The sequence below is a fragment of the Neofelis nebulosa genome, chromosome 16 (assembly GCF_028018385.1).
Source record: "Neofelis nebulosa isolate mNeoNeb1 chromosome 16, mNeoNeb1.pri, whole genome shotgun sequence".
NCBI lineage: Eukaryota > Metazoa > Chordata > Mammalia > Carnivora > Felidae > Neofelis > Neofelis nebulosa.
The window spans coordinates 36,529,207-36,541,716 of NC_080797.1; the positions used below are offsets into that span (position 1 = coordinate 36,529,207).

The 12,510-nt window shown below is 45.1% G+C and overlaps 2 protein-coding genes across 8 annotated transcripts in view; both read right to left on the reverse strand.

The window, feature by feature from the left end:
• CDC6 (cell division cycle 6) overlaps positions 1-9,039 on the reverse strand; it is a 45,021-nt gene extending 35,982 nt beyond the window's left edge. The window contains exons 1-2 of one of the 4 annotated variants that reach the window (XM_058703741.1): positions 8,916-9,039; positions 198-385 (exon numbers count right to left, since the gene is read on the reverse strand). In XM_058703741.1, the coding sequence (XP_058559724.1) occupies positions 198-372 (175 nt within the window). In that variant the 5' untranslated portion in view covers positions 373-385; positions 8,916-9,039. Of the gene's footprint in view, positions 1-197; positions 386-1,140; positions 3,854-3,878; positions 4,191-8,915 lie in introns of those variants that run through there. The other 3 variants (XM_058703739.1, XM_058703740.1, XM_058703742.1) reach the window with 3 other exon arrangements.
• Positions 4,297-12,510, reverse strand: part of WIPF2 (WAS/WASL interacting protein family member 2) — a 51,486-nt gene continuing 43,272 nt past the window's right edge. For all 4 annotated transcript variants that reach the window (XM_058703747.1, XM_058703748.1, XM_058703750.1 and 1 more), the window contains 3 exons: positions 10,860-11,069; positions 9,383-9,484; positions 4,297-9,136 (listed from right to left, as the gene is read on the reverse strand). In XM_058703747.1, the coding sequence (XP_058559730.1) occupies positions 9,096-9,136; positions 9,383-9,484; positions 10,860-11,069 (353 nt within the window). In that variant the 3' untranslated portion in view covers positions 4,297-9,095. The remainder of the gene's footprint in view (positions 9,137-9,382; positions 9,485-10,859; positions 11,070-12,510) is intronic.

The window sequence follows — 12,510 nt, forward strand, 5'->3', positions numbered from 1 at the left end:
GGCTCAGGTCATGATCCCAGGGTGGTGGGAATCAAACCCCGAGTGGGGCTCTGTGCTGAGCGTGGAGCCTGCTTAAGATTCTCTCTCTCCCTCTGCCCCTTCCCCCCACTCATGCTTTCTCTCTCTCTCTCTCTCTCAAACTAAACAAACAAAGAGCTACCAGGCAAAAAGTTGTACTGCTATAATGGATAGCTTACCAAGACGTTTTCTGGGGCTGAGAGGCAGAATTTTTACACAAGAACGGCGTGAGGCCTGGACATTGGTCAGTTCTAGTTTGGTGTCACCAGAAGTTTTAGCTTTGTCCAATGTCCGAGACAGCTTCTTTTTTGGAAAACTGATTGTAGCCTGTGACTGGGATCGGGTTTGAGGCATGATGGCAACACGGCTGGGTACAAAAAAAGGGAACAGGGCAATCTGTCAATATGTAAAAAATGAAGGAAAAGTAGCTAACATGGAATTTATAACGATGAGCAACATTTCATAAGTAAATTATGTGATAACAATATTTTAGCATTCAGTTCTACTTCACATCCAAATCTGAGCAATAATAACAAACACTTGCTGTCTACCTACTGTAAGACGCTGTTATAAGCATTTTATTTTCACTTTAAAGAATCTCTACACCCAGCGTGGAGCTCCGACTCATGACCCCTGAGAGCACAAGTCGCATGCTCTACAGACAGAGCCAGCTCGGGGCCCCTTAGGCACTGACTCATTTAAGTTTTACACACTAGAGGTCGGCACTCTTACTATTCTTATTTTACAGAGGAGAAAACTCAGAGGGACAAAAGCCCGAAGTCATAGCAGGCCAGGCATTCTGGTTCCAGAGCCCAAATTCTTAAGCACTTGGGTGATGCAATAAAAAGTTTATCTTAACTGACTTCTACAGGACTTCTAATTCCCTCACTCCGGGCACGGGGTGTGTCTTTATCACCAGGTTGGCCCAGCACCCTGACATATATACGGTCTTCCCTTCACCCTGCACTCAGTCCTCACGCCACACCTTCTCAACCCCACTCCGAAACATCTCCCTCCTTCGACATTCAGCCCCTTTATTCCACGCACGACTGCCAGGCTACTCCCTTCTCTTACTCCGACCCCAGACCTCTGACGATCTGAGCTCTTCTCCCCTCACTTCACCTCGAGCCTCAGGGGGAAGCAGCGGCCCTCGCCGTAGCCGCTCTCCCAACTCCGCTGCCTCCTGGGCCTTAGGCCTCCCCGAGCAATCCTCTCCTCTCCACCTTACAAGGCTGAGTACCTCAGTGCTGGCTCTTTCTCACGTCTCTCGCACACGGCTTCTGGGATTCTTCAGGGCAAGTTCCGGAATAAACTACACACCAGCTGCAGTAAAGCCCAGCCGCACTCGCGCCAAATCTGCAAAGCCGCAGCTTTACCGCCTCCCGCCAAAGCCCGACCAGGCTTCTGATTGGCTGTCGCTAGACCGCCGCGCGCCTTGGCCCACGCCCCCTCCTTCACTTCCAATCCAGTCGGAAGGACCACAACCAATAAGAGAGCCCCAGGTCTCAGAGCCACTGCCAGGCCACGCCCATCGAGCAGAGAGGGATTCTACATCCGGGGCCTCCGCGGGAAGACGCAAGGTTGCGGAGGGAGCGATTCTGGGTAAGGCAAATCGAGCCGGCCGCAAAGGGCAGCGGGAAGTGTAGTCTTAGCTGCAACGCGACTCTGTTTCCATGCTCATTTTTCCGTGGGAGGTGTAGAGATGTGGTTGCCCCTTCTCACTGGCGCGCGTACCCATTTTCATTATCCTAATGGTATGCATTTTCAGAGACCTACTACCTGTCATGACAGGGGAAGGGGGGGGGGCAGTTCTGTGTGCCAGGCGTGATACTAGGCGCTTTACTTACCTAATGTTCAACCTGCAAGTCACAAAGCGAATGTGCAGAGGGTTAGAGGTCACAGCATCTTGGTGGCGATGAAGAGCTTAGGGCCCAGATTTCCTGACACCCAAACCGAGGTCTTTTTTGTAAAGCTCTACACATACATAAATAAATACACTACACTTCAATCGCAGTATCTCCTTGATTTGTGTTTCAAAGATAAGAAATAGGGCCAGGCCTTTGCTTTTGTTAAAAATAACATCCTGTGCACCTTCTTATCAATTCCATTAATCCACACGTTGTGGGGAGCTGAGAGAATTATGGACCCTTAATTTTAAAACCTTATTTTATGGCTAAACACTGGGGTTTCAGGGCCAGAGAAGACCCCTATAGAAGAAGAGGCAAGCTGAGCTTTTAATGAAAAATATAAATTAAAGGAGTAATTTACAGGCCGGCTTCCAAAGCTAATAACCTCAGGTTCCCTTGAAGGCCAAAACCCAATTCTAGGTGATGGCAGGCATTTATCTTTCATTCTTTAGTTTCAAATGAAATAGAGCAATGAAGCTGAGAAATAGGAACCAATGGTATTACAATCATCAGTTAATTATAATTAGTTCATACAGGAGATAAAGCACAAATACTGAGTGTTTAAGTGTATGCCAGGCACTGAGCTCAAGTATTTTACCTATTATCACCTTACTCTCACAAACATCGCATAAAATTGGTGTTATTTTCATTTTGCAAATGAGGAAACTGAAATAGAGGGCTTGAGTAAATTTGCCTAAAGTCACACAGCCAGTAAGTGGAAAAACTGGCATTTGAACTCAGGAAGTCTGACAGGAGATCAAATTCTTGACCACTTAAATACAGGGGGAGGTATTAGATGCAGGTCCTAAGTAAGAAACCTTCTGTGTACTTCTAAATAGGAAGGGATGGGAGTGCCTAGTTGGCTCAGTCATAAGAGCTTATGACTCCATCTCTGGCCGTGAGTTCAAGCCCCACGTGGGGTGTAGAGATCACTTAAATAAAACTTCAAAAGTAAATAAATAGGAAGAGATGGTGAAGGAGCACATTTTGGGAAGGCTGTCTAGGAGCTGGAAACCCTAAGTGAAGAGACTGACGTGAATGGAAAAAGTGTTACCGTAGAATGGAGGCTTTTTGACTTGATGGTATTTCTGATCTCTTAATAGAGCGATAGAACCCAGGAAGCAACATTTACTGTTCATGTATTTTGATAACCTGGCCACCTAAGAACTGTCCTTAATAACCTGAAATGGAAACATGTGCCCAGCCAGCTTTAAGGGGTAGTGGCAAACAACCTCCCTCAGTTACAGTGGGCTAGAGGGAGCCCAGGAAGCAATGAGTACTTAATGTATACATCTTGCAGGCTATGAAAACACTCACCAAGAAGAAAAACAATGGTCCAAAATAAGCCTACAAGATTAAATGACCACCGTGGAAGCAGGCAGAGAATCACAGAATGTCTGGATTGAAAGGTCCCTAAAAGGTTACCTACATGAAGCTCTCCCTTTCCGATACTACAGGAACATGCTGCACATGCCACCAGTTTCTTGCTTCTGTGCCTCTGTCCTTGCTGTTTCCTCTGTGTGGAATGACACACACCATCCTCCCTCCCTGGCTGTCATAAAGCCTTTTAATAAGCTACATAGGTTTCTCCTGGCAGCTGTCCTGAAGTGTCCCCCTAGACTCTGAGCTCCCTGGAGGCAAAGACCGTGTCCTATTCATCTTCATATTGTAGGTCCCTGGCAAAGTATACAATACAGGCCTGCTGAAAGAACGGAAAGGACATTCCTGCCAACTGGATATCCGCCTTTTTCATGAACACTTTTCGTGGCTGGATAGCATAGAGTCCTTTAAATTTCACACCCCATAACCTAGGAGTGGAAAATTAATTCAATTATGTGTAAAAATGATCCAGACTGGGCTCCAGTGCTGTCATGATGTCAGACGTGAAGCATTTCCCTGTAGTTTTCCTCTGGGGTGGTTAGGGTCCTGAGGTTGACATTTTCCTTCTCTTACCTCTGTCTGCAGAGCAACAGAAGTCAGAGGCAGGCAGCATCCTTGCAGCTGTGGCTGGGCGGGGCCAGGAAATACTTAAACAGGCACATTCACAGTAAGCAGCTGTGTCTTAGTAATAATGACAGTTGACACACTGGAGTCCTTATCACCTGCTTAACTGATAACACAGTAGCATGAGGGAAGGAATCAAATCAGACTGGAAGGACCCATCCAGTGCACAACATCCTTGTGTGTGCACCCATGCACGCGTGCACGCGCGCGCGCACACACGCGCACACACACACACACACATACACACACACAGACTAGCAATACCATCTCAACAGGACAGAGAAAACCTTACAGGGTTAGGAAGTGAAGCTGAGGGTCATTCACACAAAATCTATTTGAGGGCTATTTAAAGTCACAGGAGGAACAATTAAATCAATAAATAGGTAGTTTATTAATCATATTAATAACAATGATGGGTCAAATAATCAGGGATTCAGCCAATCTGTTAAGTATGGATGAAAATGAAAGGAGGCCTTTCCCCCCTCCCTCTCACATGTTTTCATATCTAAAATTATGTGAAAGTGATTCATACACACACCCATAATGAATCAGTATGGGAAATAATTTCAAGACCTTTCCTAGTGATGAAAAGTGCAAGGTAAGCTCATTAAGTCTTGGTGGTGATTATGTCAGCTGACCACAGTAAGCAGAGAATGTCTGGTTCAGTTTTTACACCCCAAGTCAAAGTTCAAGAAAGCCAGCTAAGATTTCAATGCAAAAAGCAGGAAAGGGGAAAAAAAAAAAAAAAACAATAAAAATAGACACGCACAGTATGTCTGCTCTGCCCCCACCTTTTCTTCCATACCTCAGTCTGAGACTGCCATGCAACACAGGTAGAAAGAAGCTTAAGAGATAGAAGGAGAGGACAAGGCCAGAGCATCTCCTGGGTCCCCTGAAATCAGGTAGGTGGCAAACACTGATGACCAAATCTATCAGAATCACCCAGGTGAGCATGGCTAATGAACTGTGGTATTCTAAACAGCAAGAGGGGAGGAGGGAAAACCCCTCCAGCTACCAGATGCTTCCGCCCAAGTCAGTGCATCTCCCTTCTCAGAGGTCCTAGTCAAACCACTACACTCACTGAAGGCAACAGATTTTCTCCCCTCTCTATGCCACCACTTGAGGCGGCGTTCCAGACAAGAGTACACAGTTTTCAGGGTTTTGTTTTTAAGCAAGGTTTAATTAAACTGCACGGCATCCAGAAGAAAGAAATGTACCAAAGAATCCAACCTGAGACCAGACTATACATTGTGGGGAGGGAGGGGGCAAAATCACTGCTAATTGGGTGAGGGAGCACTGTAATTGGAGTAGAACTCCAAAATAAGTCATACAATAAATTATTTTTTAAAAAGAAAATAAACTGACCCACACGCAAAGATGGACAGACACACACACTCACACACGCCACACATGTCACTCTAGTCTTTTATTCAGTGTTGACTATGACTTTCACACTGGTCCCGTGGGAAAGGACAAAGGTTAGACATGAGAAAAGAAGGCTTGGCCCCTCTGCCACCAGTGGAATGAGATTTAAGACAATTAGAGGAAACCCACTAAGCTGTTAGAAACAAGAGTAGAAAGAAGGAAACAGCAGTTATCAAGGAAGATTTTAATTGCTTCAAAGGGAGAGAGGAAGAAAGCAGAGAACTCTAACACAAGTAAAGGCACAATGACCGTGGAGTTGAATGGAACCAAATCCTTCCTTCAGTTAAAGTTATCCTTCTTTTTGTATGTATCTTGAAGGTGGCTGTAATTTTGTTACATTTTGCTTTTAAGAGATGAGTCTTGAAGGCAGACTTGTAATGCCTTCCATTCCCTAAATCAGGGTGTCTTACAGAAAGCCACCTTGACCACATGGCCAGGGACTGAGATTCAGTAGGGAAAGAAAGGCTACAACTGGAATGTGAAGAATTGGATTTGCAGTTGATCGTAGGTTGGGTTTCCAGAAGGACAGACAGCTCAGTGTAGTGCCATCAAAGGGCCTCAGATGCCCTGTACTCCACCCCCAGAGCTTTGCGGAAGGGAAGGACCCTGGAGTCACATTTCTCCCCCACTCCCATAAGCACTCAGCCTACAGATTATTTCAAGTGATCAGGAGAATTAAAACACACCCCAACCCTGAGTTGCTCTGTAGCAAGTCTATTTACAATTTTTTCTCACCTCTCCCTGGAGGTAAATCTGGGCTTCAAGTTGGGAAGCTGTCGGGGGAGGGAATGCCCCCAGTGCAATGGCCAGTGGCTAGTCTCCTTGCGTTTGCCAGTTAGGAGTGCTGGGATGCATTTCTGGAGACAGCAGCCTCACATCCGTCAGGTGGGGTAGCCCTAAACCCACACTCTGGGAGCCCACGCTGTGAGGATGATAGGGTTCTGCAGCTGGAGGAAATCCCCACAACAGAAAAAAACCATACCTGGAATATCAAAGTGATTCGATCCAGGTCTGGTGACCAAAAAAGAGGGAAGAGGGGCATCTAGCTCATTTAAAAACCTGGAAGCCACTGCTCTGCTTCCCAGAAAGGGTGGAAAGAAACAATTAAGTTTTTCCCACTAGAGAAAAACATCATAAAACCAAACCCGCACAAGGGTTTTTAACACAGATTCCTGATGCTTTGTTAGGCAATGTCTCTTCCTTCTGGGAGGGAATAAGGGGGTTAATGGGACTGGGCAATAGTCTCAACATGAGACCACCCAATCTTCCACTGAAGAGACAAAATTCCCACAAGCAGATAAAAAGAGCAGTTTAAAAGGTGAGAAGTTTTAGTGCTCTTGCAGCCAGCCCACCTTAAATCTATTTTACAAGCTTTTTACAACATATAAAATAGATCAATAACTATGAGGATCACATTCCCATTCTTCAATAGTAAATATACATGACAATAAATCTGTTATTAACAGAGGGACCAAATAACGTATAAGGCAAAAGACATTTAAATAGGTACTGTGCCATCAACATGCTCTCAAGAAGAAAATCCCTCTGATTAGATCTAGGCCCAGGCCTTTTTTCATGAGGCCAAGAAAATGAGAATACAATCAATACCCATGTGACACAGCCCAAATGCTGGGGAATATGAGGGACAGCAGGTCACAGAGGAGGATTATCAGCCCCAATGAAAAGCTGGGGTTTGGCTTTTACTTGTGATACTCATTTTGATGCTCTATGTTTGAGTAAAGGAGGAAAAAAAAAAGATATACTTTGATAACATTGTACAAAAGGCATCAACTCCCATTTCAAAAACAAATGGGAAGACTTCACAGTCCAAGTTCAGCAACTGGTCAGCATCTCCCTGGAACTCTGCTGCAGAATTAACTCTTGTAACTCTTTCCCTCCACTAGTGCCCTGTCTCAGCTATCCTGGCTTCAGGATGCTAGGGATATACTGCTGGGAGGTAACTGCTAACAGATTTGAAAATAAAAACAATAAAGAGAATGATTAGAAAAGTTTGGTGACAGACCTCACCATGGTTTGTCCCAAGGCCCAATGTAGTCCAGGGGATGGCAGAGGATAGCAGACCCCATACAAATAACCCAAGTTGAGAGCTCTCCCATCTAGCACTGGGAAGACTTGGGTTTCACTGGGCACCAGGCACAGATCCTTAGTCTGTGATCTAACAGATTAGAGAGGTCCCTAAGGCAGTTTAAGCCTGTTGAATGTACCTGGTGATAATTTTTAATTGACTCTCCCCATCCATTTCAAGGAACAGCCCTGGCTCTCCTGCTCTAACTCCAAGCTTTGAGCAGTCTCCGCACTTGGCAAGAGCTGTAGCAAACCAAACCAACCCATGTGGAGAACCCAGGGAGCCCCATCCTGCTGCTGGAGAATGGTGAAGTCCCTGTCGCACCATCCAAGCTCAGTTCCTACCTAGATTGGGACCCATTTCCTCTGTGCCCTTTAACCAGGACTGGAAGACAAAGAAACATATTGCTGACTGCCAAGGAAGATCAACTGGACTGAAGCACACCTCACCAAAGTCTTTGTGCTTCTTGGCACAGAGGAATCTTTGACTATCCCCATAAGCTTCCTCACCCTTCTCTATTTGGTTGTATAACCCCTTCAGTCTTGGGAAGGCAAGAGTGGTGGAGAAAGGAACAGAAAGAACATACTCAGCCAGATGGGCTGTGAACTTTGGAATAAGTAGGCCTTAAAGTCCTTCGAAGTCCACAGAGCTGATCCCTTCCATGAGGTGCTTCACCCTTCCCTTGTCATCCTGGAGCACCCATGAGGGGCTGAAGGTTCTGAGCAGGACTAAAAGGGCCAGGTGTCAAGGCCAAGGCCTTATCTCCCCATCTCCCATTGCAGGTTTTTGGAGTATGTGAATCTGTAATGAACGAAAAAATGGGACTTTTCTCTTGAGGGAGTGGGCAGTGCAGAGAGGAAAAACATCCCTCAGCCTCAGCACCCTGAGGAAATGGGCAAATGGGCAGGGATTCCCAGAGGATGCAAATGGCTCCTGGTCCCTTTGCTGCACAGAAACGGACTAGCTCTAAAAGGATCCCCAGTTTATTTCACCCTCTCTTCTTATTAGATGTTTAGTTCAACTGATTAGTATTTAGTATTTGTAATATCCAACTTCTCCCTGGGGTGGTGGGATGGGGTGGGGTGAAAACAAAACCAAAATACCCCTAAAAAGAAAGCAGAACCGTTTCTTTGCCCTTTTTTCAAACATGACCTTTAAAACAGATCACTTCTCTGCAAATTCCTTTCCTGTTTCACTAAAAATGCCCACCCCCCAGAAGTCCTGGCCATGCCAGCCTCCTGAATGATGAAATAGAATATACTCGCCAAGCTTCCCCCACTGTGGGTAGGAGAAGGTAGGAGTACCATTCTCCACCCTGCCCCAACAATGAGTTCATTCATCACAACAAGGCACCTTTCCCCAAAAGGAAAGCAGGAGACATGGAAGCTTTTTCCTCATCTGGCTAGCAGGGCTTGCAAGAGGAGGGATGGATGCAGGGTTTGAGACCCTCCTGTCAATATAAAGAGTCCAATCACCAAGTCTAGAGACGAGATGCATAGATGGAGGTGAGTGGGGAGGACGCTTGGTGTCTAGAGGTGGGTTGCACTGGAGAAACACATCAGGAGCTCTCATGCAGGTTTCAGGGGAATGGAAGGGACCATCTGAGCACAGGAGAGGGTCCATCCTTATCCTGAGGAACAGGACCAAGCCAGGCTTCACCTGAGAATGGGTGGCAGAGGTGGGGCTCCACGGGCAGCTGAAAAATATAAAAATGAAAACCACATACAGAAGGTCAACCACCAGACCCTGAATAACCCAAACATTCCTGAAATAAGAGACAGGCTCTTTAAGCTAACCTTTAAATTTTAGGGATTGGTTTTGTTGTTATCTTTGTTTTCTTAAGAAAACACTGGTGAGGAGAAGCAAATTTTAACCTAAGAAAAACACACCAATTCTACATTCAATGGAATTATGGAAAAACTTTCATGGCTGCTCTTCTCACCTCGGTTTGTTTTGCTGGGATATATTCTTTGAAAGTGTTTATATTCTTCTGGAGCAGGAAAGTCTTCTACTGGATGGAAAGAATACTTTGACTCAAAATCATCTGGGAAAAGAACAAAAAATTAATTTCTATCACTCTTTCATGTGCTCCCACATACTCCGTACCACTTCTGACTCTCCCCTTGCTAATTTCCCGTGCATTCTGATGGACGATGACGGGCCCGCCTGGCCCACTAAACCAAGGTTCTGGAGGCCAGCAAGAGCATCTTTCTAGGCACCTCATATGCTGAGGCTGTGCTTAAAGGCTCTTTTCTAATGAAAAGAATCTTTCTAATGAAAGGCTCTTTCTAATGAAAAGGAATCAATCTTTGAATTGGTTCTTCAAATCTTTCCACCAAAAACCACACACTTAACATGAAAGGAGCCCAGCTGTTTGCATGGGAAGAGAAAGAAATACAGTTCTGTTTCAGTCATCTTAGAGACTGTCACCATGGGAAACCAACTGAACTGAATCTACAGATTGGTAGACATTAACCTAAAACGGGAATTTTTGTCATGAGCTAGTGAGAGATCTGACCAGATAATTCCCCTCTGGTCCAAATTACCCTCATTTAAATTCTACGACACAGTTGGGAGAGCCCTCTCACGGCCCCCACTCCCACTTTCCATGGCCCTTCTACAAGGCGGCTCAAATTTTCTATGGGCGTGACTCACTCACATTCCAAAAACCCTGGTCCACCTATTAGGAACAGACTAGAGCAGGAGTGGGTAAGAGTTAACCATTAAAGAATGTAGAGTGTTAGGGTCGTATGGGGCTGTATAGATCTTTCCAGGGGTCCTCAACAGAGGGTCTGAGAAAACCCTATGGACAACCTTTGCTTGGGGCTCCATTCTAAACCTAATGAATTAGAACCTCTTAGGTGGGGCCTAAGACTCATTTATAACCTTGAAAAGTTAAATATGATACACTCCTGATCTCAACCCCCTCATTTCATAGATGAGGGAAGCGAGGCCCAGAGAAATGAAATGGCTTCCTCAAAGTAACACAGCTAGGCAGTGGCTTTGTATTATTAGATTAATGTGGTGTACAGTGGTGTGTTTTGTTTGTTTTCTAAAGGTCCAGAAAGGCCCTCTCCTTCCTAGGAAGATACATAATTCCTGCCTGAATAATCCTGAAGAGGATAAAGTCTCTGACCTAAAAGTTAATCACAAATGATCCTTGGGGAGCAAGAGAGTGGCTTTGGAGTTATTAACACAACACCTACTGATTTTACTTCAATCTCTTCCAAAGCAATAATGCCTAGAATTTGCAAAAGGAAAGGCATGTCAATTTGCAAAGGCCCAGAAGTCCGAGAGGAAGTTAGGAGAAGAACTGCTGTCAACAAAGGGTACCCAGTGACCATTCCCATTGTAGAGTGGCCACTGGAATTAGTGAAGTCACCACAGGAACTGTGAGACTAAAACAGCTTGCTACTCACCCAAGAAAGATCGGACAGTGGTAATAGAATCTCTGTGGCCATTCCTCAGGGGTGGTGGAGGAGGAGGGGGTGGTCCAGCTGGCGTCCTTGAGGGAGGAGGTGGGGGCTTTCCTCGGCTCAGGGGTTCTGACCCATGCATTCGGTATGGTGGTGGGGGAGGGGGAGCATCCCTGGCACCATTTCGGATCATGGGTGGTGGGGGTAGAGGAGCTGCAATGAAAATCCAAAGCAGTTAGACTGCGATGCAGAGATGGTGAGGAGTGGGGGGCGGGTTAAGAGACACACACGAAATGTCTTGGTGCCTTCCCAAAGAGCCAGGCTCTGTGAGCACCCGGGCAGCATGTCAAGCATCATACTCACCCTCCTGTCACCCCTATTTAACAGCAGCAACATTCTATCAGATCCCAAAGTTCAGAATGAATGTGTGACCTTTTTCATTTCCTGTGACGAGTCAGCCAAGAACTCTGCCTATTCGTGTTCTTTTCCCTGCCTTTCCACGCCTTCCTCCACATTTCTAATTCAAAGATTTCTCGTATTTAGCCTGTTTTATTGCAAAAAGTTTCCCAAATGTCCTCCTTGCTTCTCATCTCTTATCATGCCAATCCATTCTGCATACCAACTCACTAATGTCCCCAAATACTTGCTCAAACTTTTCCAAGGACTTTGCATTTCCTATATCATGAAGTTTCAAATCCTTAGCTTCAACCCCAGCAGAGTCTCATCCCATCATCTTCCTTTCTTACACAGTAACTTACCACAGCAGTCAGCCTGATCTCACCATCTCCTCTTCCTTGCTTGATTCCTAAGGCTGGGTTGGGTGCCCCTCTTCCACACTCACACTGTTGCCTCTGTACCTCTCTGCTACACTACTATATTGTATTATAGTTGTTCATTTTATGTGCCTCTTCCCCAGGACACTAAGTCAGAGCAGTTGTCCATTCATCTGAGTTCCCAAGCTCAGCCAAATGTACAGCACACAGTTAGGTAGGCAATCAACATTTGCTGACTAAACCAAACCACATACGCTTTGCTCTTGTGACTGGCCCAAAAGACTCGAAATACCATCCCTCTTCCCTTACTGCCAAACCCTACCTCTCCTTTAAGGTTCAACTCAAGTCCTATCTTCTACAGGCTTTCCCAAAGCAATGCACTCTATTCTAATCCCCTCTTCTCTGTTCTCCCACAGCATTTATAGACTCTGTCATTTATTCTAACACTTAGTAGTACATACTAAAATGAGTGATTCTCAAAATATGTTTAGTATGTTCATCTGCAGAAGTTACATATCTCTAATGATAATCTAATTGCTCAAAAAATTGGGAATGCCTCTTTGGGAATTGCCTCCAAACCCAGTTTCTAATCAGACACATCCATAAATATTATATGATGTTCGTATCTCATTTCTGAGGTCATACCACCACCAACAAAAATATTCGTACTTACGTCTTTTCAAAAATCAAATTCACTCTTAAAAGGCAAAAATGTGCCACTAAGTAGAACATAAAAAACACGTCTGAAGACATGTCAATATCACTGGAATAGGTTCTAAGGTGTTTATGTTATATTATTCTTTTCATTAACTAGCAAAAATAGTAGCTACCATTTATTTCATTTCCATTATATTCCAGGCACTGTCCTGAGCACTTTATAT